This window comes from Pituophis catenifer, unplaced genomic scaffold (assembly GCF_029215685.1).
Source record: "Pituophis catenifer annectens isolate HBS135680 unplaced genomic scaffold, rPitCat1.0.hap2 SCAF_2, whole genome shotgun sequence".
NCBI classification, from domain to species: Eukaryota; Metazoa; Chordata; class Lepidosauria; order Squamata; family Colubridae; genus Pituophis; species Pituophis catenifer.
In genome coordinates this window covers 66108064-66135221 of record NW_027256882.1, presented here as the reverse complement: position 1 = coordinate 66135221, position 27158 = coordinate 66108064, and the positions used below count along the sequence as shown (strand labels likewise).

General features: G+C 39.1%; 1 protein-coding gene across 2 annotated transcripts in view; it reads left to right on the top strand.

The window, feature by feature from the left end:
• Positions 1 to 14906, top strand: part of TMCC1 (transmembrane and coiled-coil domain family 1) — a 124930-nt gene extending 110024 nt beyond the window's left edge. For both annotated transcript variants that reach the window (XM_070936879.1, XM_070936878.1), the window contains exons 5-6: positions 7823 to 7958; positions 10628 to 14906. In XM_070936879.1, the coding sequence (XP_070792980.1) occupies positions 7823 to 7958; positions 10628 to 10942 (451 nt within the window). In that variant the 3' untranslated portion in view covers positions 10943 to 14906. The remainder of the gene's footprint in view (positions 1 to 7822; positions 7959 to 10627) is intronic.
• The last annotated feature ends 12252 nt before the right edge of the window (positions 14907 to 27158 follow it).

The following is a 27158-nucleotide window of genomic DNA, read 5'->3' as shown; positions in this document are numbered from 1 at the left end:
TATGATTGATGCCTGAGAGTGATTGTAAAATATTTCGATGATAAATTCCCATTGATTTGCTGTCTCAAGTGTCTGTCTAATGGCAAGGAAACTACTTGTATGATGAAAACTGTTGAAAAGTCAAAATAGCCAGGTTAATAAAAATTTTAAAGCTTTAAAAGTTAAGTCCCACAGTCTGAATTTAGTCCAGAAAATATTGGCAACAGTAAATGGTCAAGATATTGTTTGGTTTATGGTAGATGCCAGTTGCTGGTGAGTAATTGAGGTCCGGGCCCTTAATCTGTGTGATGCCTCGGGGCTTGATGCTGTTTGTTTAACATCTACATGGGGCTGCTGGGTGAGGATATCCATCCATCAGGTATCATTAGTATGTTTATGGGATTAAGTTATATGTCTTGATCTTGGACCACCCAAAAGATACTGTCTATCCCAAAGTTCTATCCCAGAATCTGGATGAGGAAGAATAGACTCAGGCTCAACCCTTGCACAGTTGAATGCTTCAGTCCTGGAATTTTTAGTTTTGGGTGGGGTAGCGTTTAGTCTTTAGTCTTGGATGGGATAGTATTGGTATGCAATTTGGAGGAGTTTCTGAACTCACAGGTCATCTGGTGTACCTGTTCTGCATTTCCTTAGCCAGTGGGCCTTCCAAATAGTTACTCATATCCTAATCTACCCATATATTTGGCTATTGCAGTGCATATTTATGAGGCTATCCTTGAAACTATGAGGTCAGTGATGGGCAATGTATAATATGCCCATGTAATACCATTGCTTTGTGATTGGCTGCTAGTTAGCTTTCAGGTGCAATTAAAGGTTCTGACAAAAGATATATAATCGTGTTCAGGTAGACCTAATAATTGCCTCAGGAAGCAACTGTTTGCAGTTACAACTTTCCAACCAAAGTTTATGACAGCATTTATGACTGTCACATCATCTATTTCAGTCATGTTTACCATTACAGATAATTAGTATGCATTGTCCTTTGCCTAATCCATTTTTTCTCCCTCCCCTCCCACAATTTGCAGAGCAAATTGTCTGAACAAATTATCTCTTGCTGAGTTGCTTGTCTCCACAGCATAATGCATCTCTAAAAAGTGCTAACCACAAGTTAACAAGCTCAATTCTGTGAACTAAATTGATGCTAGCTGGTAGTTGCTGCCGGTAACTGACAAGACTTGGATCTTTAGCTTTTGTTAGTCTTCTAAGGGATTTGGGATTCAGAGACTGAAGCATGCATGCTAGGCAAACAGATGGTGCCAGCACATTTCTTTTGATGTGTATTCCACACTGTGTGCCTGCTTATTCTCTTGTAATCCCTTCCTCTTCAATGAATGCAAATAGAAACATTAGTTTACTCCTTGCTAGTTATCCCAGCACAGGGTGAGCATTCCAAAGCATTACACATACTGACTGTGTCACTTAAAAACCAGGTTGCAAGTCCAAAATTGTATTTGCTAAAGGAGGACTTATCTGTATGACAAAGAGAGGTTTTTCTTCTCTCACAGTATTAGAACTTGGAGCCATCCATTGAAATCAAAATTAAAGGAGCTGTTTATTTATCAATGCATAATTAAATTACGGAATTTGTTGCTATCAAAATGGTAATATTCTCCAATTGTAATGGTTTTAAAAAGATCTTTCAATCTCTGTTAATACTAATGGCTTTATATTATCCTCTGAATCCCAGGAACAGCATATGCTGAATGCCAATTGTTGTTTGGCAAAAGTAGAACAGGACTTACCATCCTTAGGTCCTATTTGTCAGTTTTTTGGTTGGTGACGTACATCATAATATTGTGGACTGAATCAGGGGTGAAATGTAAAATGTGTTACTACCGGTTCTGTGGGCGTGGCTAGGTGGGGGGGGGTAATGTGACTGGGTGGGCATGGCCAACTTTTTTTTTTTTAAACTTTTCAAAGCATTTTTTCTAATGCTTTGAAAAGCCTCTGGCAATCAGGCAACTCAGCTGGGATCGTCAGAGACTTTTCAAAGCATTTTTTTTACCACCTCTTCGGCCAAAAGGTTGCAGAAAAAAATGCTTTGAAAAGCCTCTGAGGATCCCAGCTGAGCTGCGCGATCATCAGAGGCTTTTTTTTTTAACTTTTAAAAGCATTTTTTCATCGGAAGAGGTTGTAGAAAAAATGCTTTAAAAATTTTTTTTAAAAAAGCCTCTGATGATCGTGTGACTCAGCTGAGCACGGTGGGGAGGCGCAGGGATTTTTGCTACTGGTTCTCCGAACCACCCAACACCATCGCTACCGGATCTAGCGATCCGGTCCGAACCAGGAGCATTTCACCCCTGGACTGAATTGGTTTTTGGCCTTCCCCAGCAGGCCTCTTATATTTTTATCTTTTGTAACCTTTTGGATTTTTAATAACCCTGTAATTCAGTATATTCTCCTTGGACAGATTTTAAATTTGTAAAGACTTAGAAAATAAATATTATGCTTGTATGTATATTTTGTCTCCCAGGCACTCAAGATGTTATATCATTTGTAAAAATAACAAACGAGGTTACTGAGGTTAGTATTTTGCTAACCTCAGTGCTTGTATACAGAAAACTAAGAGGGTTCCCTAAAGTTTTCATCCATGAAAAGTTTCACCATTTCAGCAGAAAAAAAATCCCTTTTCCCTTTCCCACAGCAAAGGGAGAGGTGAGGTGAGCAGAGTTGAGCAGAGATCTCACATCTGCTTTCTAATGAAGATAGTGCATCCCTCATACACTGGAGACTATTTCCTGAACCACATACAGCAGAAACACACAGGATTTAATTATATTGTGAGAAAGAATGTAGAAAGTCTCTGCTACCTCTAGGCAGGGCTCTCCAAACCATCTAAGTATCAATGGGTTTAAGTTTCTCCAATCGATAGATGTGTCCTAATGGGCTTATACCTTCCCATTTCACTGAGCTGGTTATTTCTAGAGCAGGACTCTCCAAACTTGGCAACTTTGACATGTGTAGACTTCAACTCCCAGAATTCCTCAGCCACTTATGCTGGCTGGGGAATCCTGGGAGTTGACATCCCCAAGTCTTAAAATTGCATAATCCCATTAGAACACATCAATCGATTACGACCACCATTGGAGAAACTTAAACCCATAGATACTTAGATGGTTTTAAATCTAGACAATATGAAAGGAAGAGCTTGACTGTTGGTACACTTCATATCCTTCCTGTTTATGGGTTATGAGGAACAGTATATTGGCTTGCAAAGTAGCCTCTAAAGTAGAGATTCTAGTTGCATAAAATAACATTAGCATGCTTAGGATAAAATGGGTTGATTGCACTTACAGCCTGCTGGTTAAAATGTGTGACAGCTGACTAGTATTCACCTTACTGCTAACTGCATAATGAAAGAAAAACAGATCCATCATCACCCATTTGTGAAATTAAGAGGAAATGTGAAATAGAACTGAATAAAGGCAGTCTGATTTCTAAAGTAAAGTGGACAAATAAAAGTAGCCCTCAACATACCACAACAATTGAGCCCAACATTTCTGTTGCTAAGTGAGACATTTGAGTTTTGTCCCATTTTACGACGTTTCTTGCCACATTTAGTGAATCACTGCAGTTGTTAAGTTAGTAACATGATTGCTAAGTGAATCTGGCTTCCCCATTGACTTTGCTTCTCAGAAGGTCACAAAAGATTATCACATGGCCATGGGTTACTGCAATGGTCGTAGATGTGAAAATCAGTGATGTCACTTTTTTTCAGTGCCATTATAACTTTGAACTGTCACTAAATGAACTGTTGTAAATCAAGAGCTACCTGTATACACAGGGAAGTGACAGTATAGATTTAATTATGAATGAAAAAAGGCTAAAATGTATGTCAGAGAGTATGAATTGGTATTTTCTATGGTGGGTGTGTATAGAAAGGATTCAATAATTTGGTGATAGCTAATGAGATAATGGAGGAAACAGAGGTGACTGTTTTGGACAACAGTGCAACATTCTGAATAAATGTAATCCAAGGAAGCTGAATGAATGTGTAGGAATAAGGCAGAAAGACACGCAAAAACAAAAATGTTATTGGTCTGTTTGAAAACTCCAAAAATGACAATTTGGCAAATAACTGCTTAGAAGACCCTGTTTGTTTTGGATGTGTGATTTAATGATTTTATTTATAAATACAGGGAATGACTACAAATATAAAAGTATGACTGATATGATTTTTAATAATTAAAGAATTAAAAAATGTAAAAGGGCGATGAATTATTCTATTTATTTATTTTGGAAAAACAGACTTGAAATAAGACAAAAGTAGCAAAAGAAATAAGAATGCAAGGTCAGAAATTATGAGACAATGACAATAAGAGGAAAACTGTGAGAAATGCATTAAGAAAAAATGCAAATTGTAGTCAAAGGGAGCAAGGAATCAATCAAATTAAAAGAAGCGGAGAAAATGCAGAGAATTCTTGACGGGTAGTACAGTAAATTGTTTTAGAAATACATGAGCTTTGAAACTGAAATGAGAGAATGCTGAAAGGAATATTTTAGAGATTTGTATAGGAATGATAATGATAGGTTGAAGAATAGAATTCAAGAACATTAGTATCTAGAACATAGGTGATAAATATTTTGAGAATCTTGAAAAATGGCAAGATTTCAGTTATAGATTATCTAGTTGGAAGTTAAAATATGGGTTGTTTCAACACATTTGTGTAGATTGCATCTGTACCTGAGCATTGGAAGAATGATGTTATTGCTCGCTTTTATAAATGAATGCAAAATTAATAAGGGATTTGTTTTTTAAAATGTGGAAATGTTTGGCAAAATTCTGATTGAAAGGGTATAAGACAATGAGCAAAATTTGGGAAATGAAATGTAGCTTTATGGCAAGTCACAGGTTGTGTCTGTGGGCAGAATTTTTTTTTCTCCTCAGCAGGTCATTAAGAAACTTGACCACGGGAATGTTGCAATGGTTGTAAATGTGGAAAACAATTATAAGTCACTTTTTCCAGTGAATGAACTGTTGCAAGTCGAAGACTACCTGTGTTGTGGTGTGTTACGAGGACTTAATATTCCCGAGTGAAGCCAAAATGACAGTGTTTCACTTTGTTATATTGAGAGAGTACTATGAACGGTTTATGAATGTTGTTAGGCTTCTTGGTAGGCTGTTCTGAAAACTGCTTCGAAAGGCATTTGTACTACTAAGCTAAGAAGCTGTATGAAAGAGTGACTACCAAGTATCAGAATGAAACTCTAATCTTGTGTTTCTTTTCACTCTCCTGCGTTTTGTAGCAGACCAAAAGGACCTCTTTTTTGTGTGGCAAGGCTGGTTTCATTTTGTCCCTTGTTTGGGCAGTGGTACCACCTGTCTCATAGATGTGATGGAATAATTTGCAAGGCTAGGAAGTTTGAAGAAGTGTAATGAATGCTGCTTTTAAGTATGCTTCCTTTTCTTATGTCTTTAATTTCTTTGGTGTATTATTTCTTCCTCTTTTTCTATACTCCGCACATATCCCAAAAGACAATAGCATGAAGGCATGTGTGTTGGCTATGGAAAGTTTGGAGGGTCACGATGTTCCTCCCAACTTTTTTGAGAGGCAGTCAGTCAGCAATAGCAATAGCACTTAAACTTGTATACCGCTTCACAGTGCTTTACAGCCCTCTCTAAGCGGTTTACAGAGTCCGCATATTTCCCCCAACAATCTGGGTCCTCATTTTACCAACCTCGGATGGATGGAAGGTTGAGTCAACTTTGAGTTGGTCAGAATCGAACTCTGGCAGTGAGCAATGAGTTAGCCTGCAGTATTGCATTCTAACCACTGTGCCATGACGGTTTCTATCCAATTAGGTGATGTCTGAGCTACACCTTGCAAACATTGGGTAGTATTAAAGAATGTAAAATAGGCAACATTAAAACTGATGAGGCAACCCTAGGTTCCTGCTTACTTATATCATTGCAGTTGTGCATATGATTACATGCATATGATTACATTTATTGCATGTGTCACTGGGCACATGTGTGCCATGTGAACAACAGCAATTCAATTATGTCCTCCTGCATTCAAGTAACATGCTACTTCAGACACCTTACATATTCTTGCTGCCATTCTAAAAATAACAAGCAAAGGAAAAGCTCTCGCTTCCCATGTTGCAGAACTGAATATATTTATTCACTTAGCAGCAGTTTGGATGAAGGGTTTATTAAAACAGTTTTTCAATGCCGTTGGATCATATCCCCTGATCAGAGGTTTGTATCAAAACAAAAGGTGAGTTTCTTTTATTCTTCCTCTGTAGTTCTGCCTCAAGAATAAGCAAACAAAGTTTGGAAGCTCTCTTTACTCACCCATATTCTATTTGCTCCTGTTGTGTTTGATTATTCAAACATACACAGACTTAAATCAATTATTTTCCCTTCTCCTAGTACACCTAGAAGACTGTTTCCAATTCATTTATGAGCCTGAGAAATCAGAGTAGGATAGTTCTTATTAAAATCAAATTGATTATTTTCTTTTTTTTCTCTCTTATCAGTTGAAGGTAATTCTTTTTTGTAACTATGCATAGATGAACCAAACACAGCTTTTGCTGCCTAACGTTATTTTTTCATTCTAGATGTTTTATGGAGAATCCAGATATTGGCCTGTATTTTTTTTTAGTACTGTATAAATTTATTTTTCTAACCCAAACTGACTAATCCAAACAATTAAAAAACAGCAGAATAACCATTTAGTTTTTCAGGTATGGCTAGGAAAACGCACAACTGATTCCTAAAGGGAATCTACCCAAATGTTGGGAATATCAACTACTGTCATACAATCCACAGGGGTGGAGAGCCATTTCACAACGTTCAGAGCAAATATTTTTTCTCTTTCTAAAAGGATTTATGAATGTACAAATGTTCTTAAAGAAACAGCATTTTAAAACAATGAACTCAGCTCTTGGCAATAGGTGTGGGCATAACAAAACAAAACAAAAAAAAATCAATCCTAGTTGTGAAAACGTTCCCAAAAAATCAAGAGAGCAGTTTGACATTGATGAGAAAGAAAGAGCAACATGGTTACTATTAAGTTACAAAACTGATCAGAACCGAAAACACTCTTTTCACCATGCTTTCTTGGAAATACCCTTTCCTCCTGAGATCAAGGAGGCCCCTACCCTCGGGGTCATCCCGGAAGCTCTTAAAGAGTTGCCTTTCCACAAGCCTTGAAGTGATGTATGGCCAGAGCCCAGGGAGTCTCAGTTGTTATTCATATGTGTGTGTGTATATATGTGTGTTTGGTAAACTGGGAATGCTCTGTTTGACTGATTTTTATGCTTTTTGTCTTGATTCGTTTATTGCTGTTGTGAGCTGCCCAGGGCTATGTTACATATAAGGGCAGCTATACATTTTTTTAAAAATAAGTTCTATATGAAATTGCACTGCGTCCCTCTTCCGAGATACTTCATTATGTTTTCCCTGGTATGTTTCAAAGTGGTGACTTTGCCTAGGAAACAGATGCAAGGGCTGAATTCAGATTCAGCTGTTATGAATGTTCAGTTTGTTTGGGTATATATACCAAAATTAGAAAGCATAACACCAAATGAATTGGTAAGATTCATATTGAAGATTGTACACTTTGGACTGATGATGGAACCCTCAATGGAAACACTCCAGATAACATCTTTGAACATTTTAAACCCTATCAAGAGATGAGTCTGATGCAGCTTAGAAAAGTGCAGATTATTTTATATCATTGCAAGTCATGTTCACTAGCTAGATTCTGTTTTAAAAAATTATTGTAACTGTTTTGATATCTAGGAAATTGTGCTGATATCTTTAAAAGAAAAAAAATGACAGCCACATGGTGTTTTTTTTTTTTTCCTGTTCTAGATGTGAGCGACTAGAAGAACAGCTGAATGACCTGACTGAACTTCATCAGAATGAAATCCTCAACTTAAAACAGGAATTGGCCAGCATGGAGGAAAAAATAGCTTACCAGTCCTATGAACGAGCCAGAGATATCCAGGTTAGCAGTTGTTTGTATTTGCACTTCCTTTACATTATGTCTGTTGAGCATTTTTTCACAAACATTGCTCTATTTCAGTTTATATTTTAATCCTCATTAAAAGTAGAATTGAGATACTGTGTTTTAAATCCCGAATGATCTCAGTTTTGTGACCCTTAACTGGAACCGGAATCATTATACCATTGCAAAATTTATTCAAATCCTATTAAGAAATTCCTGGTAAAGAAAAGCTGTCAGGTTTACAATAAAAATCAATTCATTTCCTGGCAAACTTGCTTCCATCTTTAAAGAGAATTATAATAAAGGTGGGTTGGGAGGCAGGTTTATACCATGGCAGACAGTATTTTTTATGGTATTGTTCCCAGTAAGGCTATATTTGCTATTAATTTTAATGAAATCATACAGCTGTAGAAATAAAAAAGAGTAACCAGTGTTATATGTCCATCTCTTCAGCAAGCAGCTTTTTCTTGTTACTTGTCCAAAGAAGGAACTTCTTGAAGATGAGTTTTTTTATCTGGGTATATAAAGTATTTAAAGTTTAAAAAATCTGGAACATTAAAGAACTGAGCTGCATGTTTACTCAGAAGATTGGTTTATCCCTTACAAGAAGGCTAATTCCATATGAGGCTGGTAAACCTTTGCACTGAGATAATCTCTGCCACATGGACCTATCCACCAGAGGATTTAGGGAATGGGGCTGATTTTCAAACCTGTGTAGAAAATCAAACTATGTTTGTCCCAAAGGTGCTGTTCAAAAGGCAACTGGATTTCCTTGGTTTTTCCTTGAAAATTTTTTTGTGTCTCATCCAAGACACAACTTACTGCACCTGTGTATGGTTTGCCAATTGCACAGTGGCAGATAGGAGAGCACTCCAGAGGGTTAACATCATTGCCCAGAGGATCATTGGTTGCCCTCTCCCCTCTTTGGAAGAGCTTTATAGCTCCCGCTGCCTTAAGAAAGTTCAAAACATTCCTAAAGATCCATCTCATCCTGGGCATCTTTTTTTTTTTTTTTGAACTATTACCATCTGGCAGACGGTACAGGACAATAAAAACAAGGACAAATAGGCTGAAAAACAGCTTCTATCCCAGGGCAGTAACTATATTGAATTCTACTGTATAGTGCAATAATAATGCAGTATCAGGGGTTTTCAATTCAATTGTATAGAATGTGAAGGATGTGTGTTTTTGTTTTATTTTTATACTTTTCGTATATATGATGTATATATGTTGTACAAAATGCAATGACAATAAAGTAAACTAAATTAAGAAGCTTCTTCAGTTCTGAAGTTCAGTTCAGTTCAGTTCAGTTCCGAACTGAAGAAGCTTCTTGGATGAGAAGCAAAATGTTTTCAAGGGAAAAACAACAACCAAGAAAGTCCAGTTGCCTTTTGAACAGCACCTGTGGGACAACTATGATCTGGATGATTGAGAATCTCCATAAATTATGTTTGGCCTCCTCCCAACTACGCTTCAAATATAAGAATACGCAAGAGCAGGAAAAACAATGGGGGAGACAGATTTAAGAAAAGATTAACGTAGAGGAGAAATTTAGCACTCCCATTTTTAATCATCCTGCCATTTGGTAGCTTTTTTGTGTGGGAATATAATGTCAAATGCAGCAGCATAGCTGCAGATACACTTTCGGTTGCACAGTCTACCTTTTTCTTAATTATGAATCTATATAGGCGGCTCACGTGGGGAATAGTAGCGGACATCTTGAGGTTCACACTGATTGCAGATGATTCAGTAGTTTTTTCACCACTTAAAACGTTCAAACCCCCATCCAGAAAAAGCGGGCCCTGCCCCAGTCCATTTTTAGAGAGTGAGTCCTGACATGCCTTTCAAATCTGATGTGGGTCTCAAAAGCTACAGAAGTTGTGCACTAGTTGACCCAAAGGAATTTATTTACACCAGTGGCATCATTTTTGCTTCATCATAAATTATACTTGGATGTTATTACTACAACTGGAGCATTTACACCAAGAAAGGTCACAATGTCAGGTTTAAGATCTAATTGTCTGTGCGGAGGAAAATAAGCAGGTAAGTGAAATCAAGAGCAGCTATGCTAACCTGAAAGTCTTTTGATTCCTCGCTCCATATTGTTCACAACAGACGATTCTAACATGATACCATGAATTGTAAATTACTTTTATGTGGGATTTATTGCCATTCAAAACTCTACAATTTCATAGAGATTATGCCAGCTATATTACAGATGGGGCTACCAGATCTGGGCAGTAGAAATCCTAACAACTGCCAGATAATAGCAGAGAGGTACAGAAAACTAATATCTGTTGGTTGTCCCACTTTTTTGCAATCCAGTTCTGTAGGAACAAGCCTGAAGAGACCTTACTTTTGCTCTTGGATATGAAACCAAAGGAATTAGTCACATCCTGCAAAATGTGATTGCAGCTCCTGGAATCCCAAAGGCATTGTAGGGTGTGTTTAGTCTTTTATTTAGAAAATGTGCCAGGCTGCATTTCTGATTATTATCCTGTGAGCTTCTGGCACCTGATGTTTTGTCAGTGGACTGCTTGACACTTTACATTTATGCCTAGAGGTGTATTCTGTTTGGGTAAGAAAGATCCTAGTGTAGGGTATCATTGATCTCTCCTTCTCCTACCCTCCCTTTTGAGATGACTAAGCAGTTTTCTTGTGCTCAACAGGAGGCTCTGGAAGCCTGCCAGACCAGAATCTCCAAGATGGAACTGCAGCAGCAACAGCAGCAAGTTGTCCAGTTGGAGGGCCTTGAAAATGCCACTGCCAGAAACCTTCTGGGCAAACTAATAAACATCCTTTTAGCGGTGATGGCTGTCCTGTTGGTGTTTGTCTCCACCGTGGCCAACTGCGTGGTCCCCCTGATGAAGACTCGCAGCAGGACGTTCAGCACTTTCTTTGCCATGGTCTTCATTGCCTTTCTGTTTAAGCACTGGGACGCCATTACTAGCTACTTGGAACGCTTCTTTTCACCCCCCAGATGATGACAAGAACAGGCCGTTGCCTCGCCCACTCGAGCTGGATGTGGCAAGGAAGGGCATCAAACCTAGTCGGCAGTTCCTTCCTCCACTGAAGGCGTAACATGTCCGAGTGTGAATTTGTTTACAGTTAAAATAATATTTTCTCTCTGAGACATATTGGCAATAGTGAGGGTTTTTTTTAGAATTTATTAAAGAACACTTTTTTTGTCAAAAAACTTTTTATGTAGCATGGTTCTCTTTGGATGCAAATCTTAATATTCTGTATGTGTACAGAGATAAAACACAAATCTGGAGCACACCAATGGGCAAATTAAATTATGGCTCAACTACTGTACTAAATCTGGTCGGAAGAGGAAAAGACAATTACATAAATTCTAACCAAGATAATCCGGTGCATAGCGATACTCCGATTATCCTACAGTGCTACTGTGAAACCTGACCACCTTCTGTGTCTGAATGTATAGCTTCAGGATGGCTTTCTCTAGTGAAAGACCAACGCAATACATGGAACTTTCTGGATCTCTTCCTGGGTTTGCCTCTTCTGTTAAAACTTTCTGGCTAGATATATGAAGTGGATTAGTTCTGCTGTGTATAGTTCCTGCACAGTTGTACTACAGTATTTTGAAGTAGCCCTTTGAATATTTTAAGCAAAAGCCCTTGGTTGCACTTTGACTGTTTTTTAATGTATATATAGTCACAGATTTAAAAATCCAAATGGCATACTTGAAGAGTGTAATACTCAAACTCTCAGTGCTTCCTTATTGTTTCTAATAGGATTTTTTATTCTTATTGGGGATTGTTTTTGAACTTAATAGTTGAGAGCATCATCTCTCTTTTGCTCTCTTTTGCTCTCTTTGAATAAAGAAGTGACGTTCTTAAATGAAGAAGTGTGTGAATAAGTACGAGCTACCTTGTTCTGATACGATTTGAAAGGTTGCAAATAATGTTTAATGTATCTCAAGTGCAAACCTGCTCAAATGTGATCCGTTTCCTCCTTAACTTCCAGACCTCGCATTAAGAAAACAGAGGATCTGATCACTCCTACCAGTTCATAGTGCGCTTTTGCTTTGTTTGGAAGTGTATGGGGAAACTGGAAATCTTGTCCCTGGTCTTGTTGTGTCTAGACCAGTTATTTTAAAGAGAATAAAGAAATCCTGGTTTGTTTTAAGAAAAATGAACAGGATGTTTTGAAAGCATGAGTGAGTGAGCTGTTCTGAGAAGAAAAATAGGGAGTCTTAATATCAATAATAAATAGGACTTAAACTTTTAAGTTTAGGCTCTTCCATGCCAAAGTTGGAGTGGTAGCTAGGATAGACTACAGTCAGTCAGCTTCAGATCTATCGTAAAGTTACCTAAAGAAGGCATAAATGCTTAAGGAAGCATCAAGTCATAAGGCCAATCTTTTAAATAGTACCTGAGTTAACGTGTTATTCAAATATGCCCTTGGGAACTGAAACCAAAGCTGTACTACTAACAAACTTAACAGTGTTCACGCTGTTGGTATTTTTTTATATTTAGAGTCAGCCTGTTCAACCTCATTGTGTTCCCATATAAGACATCATGAAACCTCTTGCATTAGTAAGATTTGGTGGCAGCTGAGCATTGTCAAGAAGTAGGGAAACAAAAGAGCAAGTGAACTGTATTTCACACACCCACCCACATACACACACACTCACACACACACATTACTCAATGCATGCTCGAAGCAGGTTCTTCCTGTTTCAAAGCATGTAAAACAAGAACTTGAGCAAATTGCATAGGTAAGTGTTCAAAACAGAAGTTGCCCTTGCAAGACATATCTTTAGAAAAGCAGTGGCATGAGCTGCATGTACCTCTACTTTCACTGCTTTTTCAAAAATGGTAAACAGGGCCTAGAAGTATATAAATCTTCATTCTGTTAGTAAGTCTTCAGCCATGGTGTCATGTTTTCCCAAAACTTCTTTAATGCTAGCCAACAAGTTTTATATTTGTGAAATTCAGAATTAAAATTCTTAATTCTAGCTCTTTACACTTTGAAACAGTTAAGTATTCTTTCACATTGCCGGAATATAATTATTTAATTCTAACTTGACCAGTGTTTTATCTAAGAGCCCTAACAATCCCAAAATAACCTACATAATGTGGAATTTCATACAGAAGTTCTTACTTGTTAGGTTTTATTATTTAAATTTTAAGTGGAACTTGGCCTTCTGACTGTCAGCAAAGAACACTTATATACAAAACCTATATAGAGAAACTTCCTTTTGCTTTAGAATTAAATTGTGATTCAAGAGGTCTAGCATATCATTTTCGGAATCGCAGTTCTTTATACAATCAGATCCCTAATGCTAACATGAACCTCAGATTGGTACTGGGGGAAAAATCCACTTGTTCCCCTAAGGAATTTGTCAATTTGAAGAGATTCTGGCTAACAACTAAGCAGTCTGTTGTCCTAGCCCTATAGATGTAGATTGTTAATATTTGTTTCTATTAACATTTTCCTGTTATTTCAAATTTTTATTGAATTCATGATCACTGCTCCTAAACATCTCATTACCCCTCCAGTTCTCTGCATGCTCTTAGTGGTAAACTAAATTACTTAAATGGGCATGATCTGGTCACAACATGAAATGCTTGAGGTGATTCCTAGGGCCACCTTTGTGAAGTACAGAATTTTCTGCAGATAAACTTAGCACAGCATATGAACAAATATGACCTAGATGAGTATTCATTATTCAATATTCACTGAAGTCTGTTAGTGAATACTTCATTGCTTTTCCTTGTAAACATTTATGATTTCTGAATGTGTATTATTAGATAAATGCTATAACAGCTAGCATCTGTTTACCAGCAAAAAAGAAAAATATGGTAGAGCCCTAATCTTCAGAATTTTCCCCAAAAGTTGTTTTGGTTTATGATTAAAGCAGGCTTTCAATGCATTCTAAAGGTTTCTGTTCATATTTTATGAGATTGCATCCAATCTGTTGAATATTCTAAGATGACTCTTTTCATTTTGCCTTTTTTTGCTAACAAATTCATTCATTCATTCATTCTCACTGCATCAAATTAGTTAACAAATGTTAATTGTTTTTAAAAAATGCGACTATAGCTTTAAACTCTTAATTCCCTTTGCAAGCATTTTTGGAGTATTTGTTACAGATAGCGTTTGCCAGTAAGTGAGTATGTGCGTGTAGCATTATTACTGATGTGGCCCTCCTCAGTTATGTATTTGATTTTCCACTTTAGATCAGGTGATATGTAACATATAAATAACATATCAGATGGTCACAAAAAGAAACGGATGTAGCAGATTGTATTGATGGGAACAACTAGCCTAGCATATTTTCAATGGTTCGTAACATATCTAACCTTGATGGTTTTTTTAAAAAAAACTGAAGATACTATGTTCAAACATTGTTCCTCCAACCATAAACGATATATACACAGTACGATCTCTGTATGAACTCTGATAATATCAAGCGTGTTCACAATTACTAGTTTCTAATTTGTTTATTCTGCATCAGTGGGCCCCAAACAATTCCCTTTGGTCGGGGTATGTTGTAGGTTAGAGGGCTGGCCAAAAGGCATTGCTGCCTTTCAGTTCTTTGGATGGACTTTCCAAAATTTAAAGCGCAAGCAGTGGGAACCAAGTTGCCCAATGAGGGGCAGCTGTCAAATTCTTTAGCAGTTTGGAGAAATTCCGAATGTGGCAAAAGAGTTGTATGTGTGTGTGTGTGTCTGTGTTGTGTAGGCCAGGTGACATTGTGCATTAGTAGGCAACTGACACAACTGTAAGTGTAGTTTTTTTAAAAAAGCATAAAATGAAAACTCACTTGCATGGGATGACGAGTATGGCAGTGACACTGTAGTTTGTAGAATTTTTAAGCTGCTAACTGTTGAGAAGGATTGACATTTGTCTTGTCTGGTAGTCACGGGTTTGTCCGTGACTCATGCTGTATATAAAATTCAATAAAACCTCAGATATTCACTGTTGTGTGACTTAGTTGTTATGTGAGAAGGAGTACACACCAAAGGAAATAATTAATGGTAAGATAAGATTTAAGCCACTTAACATCCTGAGGACAAGAAATTGCAAGAACGTAGGTCAGCGTTCTAGTGGGTGACTTCTATCGAAACACAGGCATATGCAATTTTCTTCATGCTACATGACCACAGGTTAAAATAGCATACAGAAAGTCCGACTCTCAGTCTTTGTAACTCAGTCTCCCTACACGAGACTTTCCAAGATCATAGGCAGAGAAGGTTTTTTTTTTCTAAATTGGCTCCATAAGGTCACTTCACACTGGAAATGCAAGCCATCAAAATTGAGAATATCTGTAAAATGAGCTCTGTAGCCCTCTTCAGCGATGGGTTTCAAACTTTTGCCTTGAAAGAATTCTACGCTGATCTGTCCTATCAAAGATCACCTGGTGTTGGGTCGATAGAACAATTGTGTATGTGGAGATACGGTGAAATCTCTTGATCCTCCTCTAAAACCTCTTCCGGCGGCTGCACAAGGTTTCTTTGAAAACACGTTTTTCAAAAAAAAATTGGCTTAAAATGTTCCAAGAGGTTTCAGGAATTCATCATCTATTTAGCAGGCAATACGCTGCCTTTTTACAATAACTAACCACCTAGACTGGTGAAGGCATGCAGAGAAGCAATGTTTTACCAAACCTGTCTGGGAATAAAATGGACAGCTGTATCCAGTTCAGCCTGATCATTTAAACTACGCAACTGAATGCGTGCCTTGGACTGTTTCAAATCCATTGTTCCAGATGGCCTTCAGGAGGGAATTGCACTTTACTTTAAGCAATATTTATCTGGCTCTAATAGTATGAAGGCTTGTTTTCTGGGCAATGATTTAAAACGTAGCAAATTTGCAGTGCTGACTGATCTGGGAACTCCCTAAATTATATATTCATGCAACATTGAATCCATTCCATACACAGGTAGTCCTTGATTTACAACAGTCTGTTTACTGACCATTCAAAGTTACAACAGCACTGAAAAATGTGACCTGTGACCATTATGACTTATGACCAGTTTATGAGTCCTGGTGGCACAGTGGTTAGAATGCAGTACTGCAAGCTACTTCTGCTGGCCGCAGTTCAGCAGTTCAATTCTCACCAGACTCAAGGTTGACTCAGCTTTCCATCCTTCCGAGGTGGGTAAACTGAACATCCAAATTGTTGGAGGCAATATGCTGACTCTAAACCGCTTAGAGAAGGCTGTAAAGCACTGTAAAGCGATATATAAGTGCTATTGTTATTGTTATTTTTCAGTTACGACCTTCACAGCATCCCCAGGATCATGTGAAGAAAATTCAGATACTTTGCAACTGGTTCATACTTATGACTGTTGCTGTGTCCCAAGGTCATGTGATCACCTCTTGTGAACTTCTGAAAAGCAAAGTCAATGAGGAAACCAAATTCACTTAACAACTGGGTGACTACTTATCAACTGCAGTGATTCACTTAACAACTGTGGCAAGGAAGGTCATAAAATGGGACAAAACTCACTTAACAACTGTCTCAGTTTACAAAAGAAATTTTGGGATCAATTGTCATAAATCGAGGTCTACCTGTAACCATTTCTTTAAAAAAGCAAAAAACAAAAAACAAGAGGGAACTTAAAAAATAAAAAACAGGATCCTTCCAGTATTGAATACCATTTCTCAATACTTTTAGGAAAGAAAAAATGTATAGTTATATCTAGAGTTTATGTATCTCTTCAGTCCAGTGGAATTCTGAGCAATTTACAGTTTCTCTTTACAGTGAGAAACAAATTAAAATATCAATATTGTTTTAAAGCTGTACCAAGTCCAATGCCAAAAAAACACGCCACCACACAGCCCTGTTAGATATTTTGGAAGACTCTTTCCCAAGCCCTTCTGCAATAACCATATTTGGATGGTTTTCCTGAAAAGCAAGAGAGATGCTATCCCAAAGAAGCCACAACAAAGATGTTCAGTAAGGGAAGGGGGCCATAGAAAGCCCACTCTTTCCAAATTTTATTGTATGGGCAAAAGCCATTGAGAAGCAATCCAGTAGTGAAATCCTACCGGTTCACACCGGTTTGGGCGAACCGGTAGTGATAAAAGCTACCGGCTGATCCAAACTGGTATTTCTGACAATCAGCTGTGCCGTGCGATTTATATTCATTAGAAATGAACCTAAATCACACGGCACAGCTGGTCTCCCCCCCCCGTTCTACTTACCTTCCCAGGCTGCTTCATTCTGCACACAGCACGCATTTGGTGCATACTGTGAAGGTGCATGCAGCATGTGTGGCAAACCGGGGAAGATTTCACCACTGAAGCAATCCCATAGGTATCCAACTTCTAAACTGGCTATGTTCTTCTACCAGTAAAAGGCAGTCCAAGTCTACCTTTTATGCCAAAGAATACCTTGCTTGCATGAATTAGTCACAGCACAAAATTTGCTTCTGATGTATTCCCCTTTTCTTTAAAGCTACTTTTTCCAGCCTCAAGTCTTTGAATGTATTGATGAAAAAAAACGGTTGTGAAGTCTAAAATGGCTGGTAGATACCAGTTCGAAGGGAAGATGTGAAGGCATATTGAAATTTATGCAACCTTTGAAACATAATTGTAAAGCAGAGCTCCAGACTCGGAACAAAATAAGTTGCACGTTTAGAAAAAAATGTTTTGAGGTCATTCTGTTTTTGTCCAGTACAGTGAACTTTGTGTTCCTATTACTCTATTATACCAAAGGTTGTAAGTCTGCCTGAAGCAGCTGACCAGATATTTGTGATCTGCAAGATCATACACTATTCTCTTTTAAATGTTTTGAAATATACACCACTTTTTTTTCAGACTTTCATTGAACCCGATATGCAAGGTAGGGCTACATATGTGGACTGCAGGAATCCAGATGATAACTTGATAGCAACAATATTGGAATTTTCCATATCTCTTTCCTTACTTCTAGGGTACATCTGTATCTTCCCCAACTTGCCATGGTAGGTTATGCAAAAGGACTTCCTTCTCCTCTCCTCTATAATATTTTGTGCTAGCCCCAAATCTGCTCCAAGATATCCTCTGTTTGGGCCAAAAATTTAAAAAGTAAATTAGAAACGAAGAATTTCTTTTTTGGGACAGCACCATTAGATATAACTATAAACATGGAAAGTATATTCAACGTGGTGAACTAGAAATTGAACTTTTGAAAACTGAAAACATAAGTTGTATTATATGGTTTGTGGATTCCCATCAGATGCCTGGGACGTTTATTTTCCATTTAAATTCTTTAAACTGGAAAGTTCCACTAGGTGTGGGATTGGGGTAAAAGTGAACCTAAATCTTAATTTTGCTAGTCTATAGCAAATTGATTTGCTGCTGGCTTTGCGCACCACCTAGTGGCAGAATTTTATCTTTTCTGCAGTTAATTTCATTTCAGCAATTTCTTCCAATCACTGTTAATAGCCCAGCTTGTTATTGTATTTGCAGAAATATATTTTTTTAAATGATAGAATTATTTCTAAGATCCTTAAAAGATAGCCCTCAGCTTCAGTTTCAGAGATTACCATCCTTTGAAAATTACCCCCAACCTTTCAAATAATATAAATTTGCAGCTTTCACCAAAAATGACATGTGGTGATTCTTCCAAACAATTCTTTATTGTTTCACAAAATCATGCCATACAGAGCACTGTATTATCTGCACCTACACAATATACTCTCTGAACTATTTGAGAGGGGCTGTCTTTACCCTTTTTCTCTCACACATAATATCTGGACTGAGTTGCCTCTTACTCACCTGGCATTCACCCTCTTTCTCCTGGTGATTCATATCTGTTCTACATACCATGAGAGCAGTTCTGTCTAGGCATGCATGCTAAAACAATATTTAACTCTCTCCTGTTTGGTGGCTTTGTCAAATAAATCAGATGGATGTAGTCCTTTTAAATTGGAGAGTCTGTAATCCTAACTTGATTTGTTCTGCTTAATTATGTAGCATGTCAACACATAATTTTAAATATTACAAAGTAATTACAGAGTCCACACACTGAGAAACCAGAATTGATATAGAGATGCAGCCCAATCCTGTTCTTCAAGGTAGCCGTGTTCCCAGTTGTTCATTTTAGATGCCAGACAATAATAGGCTAGAAATGGTGAGTCTCAAAATCATGCTTCCATGAGTATGCATCTTACAACCTAAGAGGTAATACAATTGAGTGTCATCTTATCATAAAAGTCACATGCACACATTGGGTAAATAGCATTTGAAAATAATAAGATGGGAAAATAATATGTTTCTATTTACTTTTCCAGCTTGGGATCATGATTCATATTTTAGGACACCCAGAGTCATGTTTTGTGAGATGATAGCAATATAAGTATGATGAATAAATAAATATACTCCATGGGAGTGTACAGGAAAACAAAGACAGGCAAATAATGAAATATGTATTGTGATTTGCCCGTTATACATGTGCATCATGATGTCATGTACAGGTATGTAAGGGCAGAGTAGTATGATGATCATGATCATGATCATGACAGTATACACAGGAAACGAGATGACCATGCTGGATTTCGTATCTCAAATCACTAGTCGAACACTTCCCAAGCGTTTAGGACTGTGTGATGTATCGGCAGATTATTATTATTATTATTATTATTATTATTATTATTATTATTATTGTTGTTGTTGTTGTTGTTGTTATTATTATTATTATTATTATTATTATTATTATTATTATTATTATTATTATTATTTTAACCTGGCCTTTTAGTTTAGTTTAGTTTAGTTTATTTGATTTGTATACCGCCCTACTCCCGAAGGACTCAGGGCGGTGAACAGCCAAACAATAAAATACATAGATACAAAAAATTTAAAAACCAGATAAAATCAAATTAAATCATTTTGGCCCAGACAGATTAAAACACCCCGATAATTTAAAAACAGATTAAAATTTACATATTTAAAAAAGGGAAGAGATTAGGCCAAGCCCGCCTGATGGAATAAAAAGGTCTTCACAGCGCGGCGGAAGGTGCGCAGATCCAGGATCCTCCGTATCTCCGGGGGGAGCTCATTCCAGACAGTAGGTGCCCCCACAGAGAAGGCTCTCCCGCTAGGGGCCGCCAGTCGACACTGTTTGGCTGACGGCACCCGGAGGAGTCCCTCTCTATGAGAGCGTACTGGCCGATGGGAGGCTATTGGTGGTAGTAGGCGGTCCCATAGATAACCAGATCCTAAGCCATGGAGTGCTTTAAAGGTGGTAACCAAAACCACCTTGAGAGAAAGAGAGACAGAGGCAGAGATAGTCAACTCAAGATCAAAATTTTAATTTATTTCTGCTTCCTATGACACACACTTAGATATTTTATAGCCATTTAGACCAGGGGTGGGCAAATGTGGCCCTTTTACAACCTGTGGACTTCAACTCCCAGAATTCCTGAGACAACCAAGCTGTCACCCCTGATCTAGACCCCACTCTCATTGTGCACATGTGGGAGTTTGAAGGCCTTCCTATCACTAAATCTGACAATTTCATGCTGTTGAGGCCTTGTAATGTACCAAACAGAAAAGGAATTCCATTCCCCATGCTGTCCACCTAGAGCAGGGGTGTCAAACTCAAGGCCAGGGGGTTGGATCTGGCCTACGGGGTGCTTAAATCTGGCTTGAGCAGGGGCCCTGGAAACAGTGAAGGACCCGCTAGTGGTGCCTCTGCCTGCCAAAACTTTTTCACTGGCACAGGATTGCAGGAAGCCATCACAGCTGAAAACGGAACTCACGGGGCCTACGTGTGGCCATCCTGGGCTCCATTTTCACTGGCAGATGGTTGCAGGAGGCTGTTACAGCCAGAAAGGGAGCTCAGGAGCCCGTTTTCAATGGCAGAGCGCTCGGGCCACCAAAGGTGCTTCTGACACGAGTGATGTTGAGCTGACTACACCCACATGGCCACGTCCACCCCAGCCCCCTGAGGTCAAACACAACCCTGATGCGGCCCTCAATGAAATTGAGTTTGACACCCCTGACCTAGAGTGAATGTAATCTTGCCAGTCGCAGATCCAGACCTTACTCTGAATGCAGTATAAATCCTTAGTTGTCCTTGCTATGAATTTTTAGTAAACTTGGGGGAGGAATTGGATTGTCACTAATGTCAGGTCCAAGCCCAGAAACAAGACATAATGAGATCCAGGCGAGTTCAGTCCTTTATTTGCTAGCATCCAACAGACAGAATGTTGCCAAGCTAAAACCATAATTTTCTAACCTGCTAAATATATCCTGAGAGATTTTAGGTTACCCTGAATCTCTCCCCCTCTTCAACACAGGACTGGAAAGTCTCTTAACCTGAATCACTTTCTAGGAAAGTTCTGAATTGGCAAGAGAGCCCCCTTCTACTGCTACAGGTGCACATTCCATCACATAAATGATTTCAACTCAAAAATAGACACTGGTTCACATTCTAAATGGTGGGTGAGTCACAGCATATACTTTATTCCAACACCTGTAATCCAGCTGGTGAGGAATTTAAACTGCAAGATTGAACTACTTTCTGCGTTTCCTCTCAGGTTGAGGAACCGTGTATCTTTTCCCTGAATAATTGTGGTTAATGAAAACCTGCTGCGACACAAAGTACACCCAAGTAGAAACCAATCTTGAAAATACTTTTAATTTCTTGTTTTAAAAAATGACTTTTTTTTCAAACCCAGGGAAATAGGTGAGAGTATCTAAGACTTTCTCTCAATCTTCTGTTTTTGAATATAAGGGCCATAGCAGGTGTCAAAAAAAAATCCAATCTAGAAATAACTATTAGAACAGCCCTGTGCTTCTCATACAGGGCACAGCCAACTAGCCATATTTAATTACAATCAACCAGTTTTTGAACCAATAGAAAAACATGCCATCATAACTTGTCCTGCCTTGATATCTGAACCCTCCCCTGCTTTAGAAGTGAGGTCAAACAATATTCTTGGCTTTACAAGTTTTCATAAGGTTCTTCATAAGTTGAAGAAAGTGACCGGTGGATTCCCTTCACTACATTTCCCTTCCAACTGGGTGTCTCCCTTGCTGATGTCACCGTCAAATGCTTTCCTTAAAGTGTGGTTTGGCTCAGCTGGTTGCTGACAAATTGCCAGATAAACAGGTTGTAGCCATGTTTGAAAATAGGCTGACCACTCCACTGATCTGGAGGAAGGGTATTGGGCCAGGCTGATCTCGTGACCATGAGGAAAGAGGGATTGCAAGGAGGCAACCATGTTGTGTTGTGAGGAGCACAAACTTGCAAACTTGTTGGGAGGAACACCACAAGTACTCCCTCCTACTTTAGTCCATGTTTCTCCCTCACTCTTATGACCCTAATTCTAGCCATCAGTCACGAGGATGGTCATGGGAGGACACTGGATGGAGCAAGCAATTATTCAGTTCTGTCACGAGTGTTTCCAGGATTGCTGTGGCTATCTGCCTACTCACAAACAGTATGGTTTTAATCAAGCCATCTACTGTTGGCAATTACCTGCAAGCCTTCCCCGCCCTAGTTAATTGCAGGTTAACTCCCTATATAAGCAAGGACCTTTTGCTTGCTACTCGGGCCTAGTCTTCTAGGTCTAAATGCACAGCTCCTGCAGGAAGCTTGGTGCAACGCCGTAGATGGGAGAAGAATGCAGATAAGGACTCCAGACGTCGTTACAGAGAGACTCCCACGGATGCTTGCCTTTTGCTGTTTTGTAGCACGCAAGCTATCATCGGGACTGCTGTTGCTGGACCTTCTTCCTCCCACAAGCTTCAAGCAATGTTTGCTGTTTGAACTGTTTTTACTTCAGGTGACATTCAGCTGTGAAGCTCGTGCTGCTCCCATTATGATTGCCTTGATGATGTATCGACGCCGAAGCTGCTTACCTTCATGCTAGCTTTATTTTTTTGTGAACTGTTTCGGTATTGTGGAGAGGGATCTAGGGAGATAGCCTTGCTTCACATACCCAGATAAGACTTTGTTTTTAATGTGTTTTCTTAAAGACATAGTGCTTTTTAAATGTTTTAAAGTAAATTATATTTTTACACAAGACGTCTCTGTCAGAATCATTTCAGCCTCAGTGTGTTTACTCATGAGCTGGTTCACGGTCTGGGGTACCCCTCAACCCCATTTCTTCACAAGTTCCATCTTGCAAAGGCTCCAATGGCTGCTAGGAACAGCAATGAAGTAATTTGCATGGAGCAGGCAAAACACCTCCCACCCCTACCCCCCCCAGCCCAATAATAAAAGCAATAAAGAGTAACACCACATAAGATTTCTTGCAGCAAAAGCAGCAGAAGTATATATAACATTTATTGAAAACAGATCAACAACGCTTTGTTGTCAGAATCCAGCTTTCTAAACTGACTTTCAATGCAAGGCAGGGCTGGTGCTCTTTAAGAGTGTCCTATTTTTAATTATAGTTCCAGAGTTCTTTCAGAATGAAAACAACCCTAAGATTTCATATAGAAGAGCTTGCATAAGACCTGACATACCTTTTGTTCTGTACCATGAACCACATTGTTGATGAAACATACTGGATTTTGTCAATGGCAAAATCCATTGTGACAGGAAAAGAGGAAAACACTACTATAAAAAGCGAACATCTAAAGGTGAAGCTAAACTTCTTCCATGGAGGGCTGGGAAGGACAAATTGGCCACTTCATGGTATTGGAAGAAATATCCTTCTGGTTTCAGTTCCAAGTGGGGAAAAAGACACTGGAAACATGGAGACTGCTTGGAAAGATGGTTTAATGGTGGACAGGATCACATGGTTTGAATTCCTGAACAGAAAAAGGGGCCGAGATGTTGAGCGTGCCTTAGTTTTATGCCCTCTCTGAACTTTGAACTTCCTGGGGCACAGGAAGAGTATCCTGATTGGTTGTCAGACTCCCAGGGGGTGGGGGTCTTAGCTAGCCTTGCTGGCTGATGTAATCTTCCCAGGTGCCATGTGGTGAGTTTCTGTTGCTAGATGGGTCCTATTCAGGGGTAAAATGCTCCTGGTTCAGTTCGGACTGGTAGCGATGGAGGTGTGTGGTTTGGAGAACCGGTAGCAAAAATCCCTGCCCCCCCCCCATACCCAGCTGAGCTGCACAATCATCAGAGGCTTTTTTTTTAACTTTTAAAAGCATTTTTTCTACAACCTCTTCTGCCGAAAAAATGCTTTTAAAAGTTAAAAAAAAAGCCTCTGATGATCGCGCAGCTCAGCTGGGATTGTCAAAGGCTTTTAAAAGAAAAAAAAGCCTCTGCTGATCAGGCAACTCAGCTGGGATCGTCAGAGCCTTTTGAAAGCATTTTTTAACAACCTCTTCGCCAAAGAGGTTGTAGAAAAAATGGTTTTAAAAGTAAAAAAAAAAAAATTGGCCACGCCCACCCAGTCACATTACCCCCCCCCACAAGCCACGCCCACAGAACTGGTAGTAACAAATTTTAGATTTCACCATTGGTCCTATTGTGTTGCAGATGATGGTCCATTGACAAAGATGGGAGGGAGGGGAGGCCCATTGACAAAGGGGGGTGGGGAGACAGGAAGGTGGGAGCTACTTTGTCTTTAAAACATGTTTCTCCATTTCTCATCCAGGGAAATATAATATTCTGCCTTTTGATATTTCCTAAAATATTTCATTCTTCTAGGAGAGAGGTGGGTGCTAACTTCCTACAATGGGATGTATCATATAAAAATTCTTACCAAGGAAAGATTTTGCCACAATGGCTGGGTTGGGAGGGTAGCACAATGGCATTTTCTTCTGGGCTTTCACTTTGGTTGTTGTTTTTTAATCTACATTTTTTAAATTAAAGTTTTACAAAACACATTAAAAACTAAAAAAGAGCAAAAGAAAGAAACAAGAAAGAATCAAGAGGAAGAAATAGAAGAAGTTTCCAATTTCCCTTGCAGCAAATAGAAGTACAATTGCAAAATTAACACAGCTGCCTGCAATTTCTGCTGGTTCGAATCTCACCAGGCTCAAGGTTGACTCAGCCTTCCATCCTTTCTAAGGTAGGTGAAATGAGGACCCAGTTTGTGGGGGCAATAAGCTGACTTTGTATAAATATACAAAAGTATGAAGGCTATTGCTTAACGCATTGTAAGCTGCCCTGAGTCTCCGGAGAAGGGCAGCATATAAATTAAAGCAAAAAAAAAAAAATTATCTTTCTTGCTCTATGATTACAAAAAAACAACAACCCTTCACTTTTTTCTATGATCTCTTTTTTTTAAAACATTAAAACCATGAAAGTGCTTCCCCCCTCCCCCATTTCATGCAAACAAAAGTCTATAAATGCAGGTACTATTTTTTTTTCCTCTAATTAAAGTACCGGTAGTTAATTTAGCCATCTCCACATCATATTGGCCAAACATTCCTCAAGGTTGAGCCTATTGAGCTACTTTTGAGCATATTGTATAATAGCCTAGTTGCAATTGTCATTCTGAGCTTTTGTTCTATGACAGACTGAAGAATCACTAGTTAAATAATTTCGTTCTTCAAACCTCAGATACTAAAACTTTTTGTTCCAACAAATGAGATTCATTGGCATCCTTCAGTCTCAAAAGACTATGGTATCGTGCTCTGAAAAGAAGTCCTAAAACATCATCTAGTGTGACTAAAAAGGCCAATTCGAGAGTGACAATCCCTTCCACACTGAGGGCAGATACATTCTGTCCCCTGCCCAGCCCCCAGATTTCGCTGGTTCCGGGACTGCCTCTTTGCCTCAGCCTGCCGAACAAGTATCTCTTCGAATTGGAGAAGGCCATGCTGCATCTTTAGCCTCCAAGCTGAACGATCGGAGGTCAAGGTTTCCCAGTTGTTAATGTCCATTCCCAAGGCCTTTAGGTCCCTCTTGCAATTTCAATACAGTTTCAAACTATTATCCAAATTTTATTTGTTGAACAAATTTATATTTGTTTATATGAAATATGCTTATATTTCATAAATTTATATTGCCATCTAGGTGACTCCTGGAAACCTTATCTTCTAAAGTAAACTTTTTTTAAAGTAAAACTATTTTATGAGATTTCTCTTTTGTGGAATTTTCAAAGTTTTTACATTGTTGACTCTCTGGTTCAATATGGGTTTTGGCTGACATCTAGTGGTCATGAAATTTCATTGCGAAACAATGAATATTGTCCACTATTTCAAAGCAAAAAAAATCTGTGAGATGTTCTAAAACGTTTTGCTCTTGCCCCAAACATTGTATGGCCTCCATTTCCCATAGTAGAGGATAGAGTGCAAAAACTTCGCAAAGCAGTATCATATTTACTTATTTATTTTATTTTTATTTTTATTTTATTAAATTTCTATACCGCCTTTCTCCCGAAGGACTCAGGGCGGTGAACAGCCAGAAGATAAAACACAGAGATACAAAATTTAAAATAGATTAAAACGAATTAAATAATTTGGCTGAATTTTAAAATACCCCATAATTTAACAGATTAAAATTTGTATTTAAAATTTAAATTTAAAAGAGGAGAAGATTTAGGCCAGGCCAGCTTGATGAAATAAAAACGTTTTAAGCGCACGACGGAAGGTGCGCAGATCCGGGATCCTCCGTATCTCCGGGGGGAGCTCGTTTCAGATCGTAGGTGCCCCCACAGAGAAGGCTCTCCTCCTAGGGGCCGCCAGTCGACATTGTTTGGCCGACGGCACCCGGAGGAGCCCCTCTCTATGGGAGTGTACTGGTCGGCGGGAGGCTATTGGTGGTAGCAGGCGGTCCCATAGATAACCTGGTCCTAAGCCATGGAGCGCTTTAAAGGTGGTAACCAGAACCTTGAAGCGCACTCGGAAGACCACCGGGAGCCAGTGCAGCTCGCGCAGGAGAGGTGTTACATGGGAGCTCCACGTTGCTCCCATAACCACCCACGCGGCCGCACTCTGCGCCAGTTGGAGCCTCCGAGTGCACCTCAAGGGGAGCCCCATGTAGAGAGCGTTACAATAGTCCAGATGAGAGGTGACGAGGGCATGAGTGACTGTGTGTAGGGAGTCCCGATCTAGAAAGGGACACAACTGGCAGATCAGGCGAACCTGATGAAAAATCCTCCCGGTCACGGCCGTCAAGTGCTCTTCTAAAGACAGCCGTGAATCCAGGAGGACGCCCAAGTTGCGAGCCCTTTCCGTGGGGGCCAATGATTCGCCCCCAATAGTCAGCGATGGCACCAGCTGACTATATCGGGACGTCGGCAACCACAGCCACTCAGTCTTAGATGGGTTGAGCCTGCACCTGTTCCTCCCCATCCAGATCCGTACGGCCTCCAGGCACCGGGACAT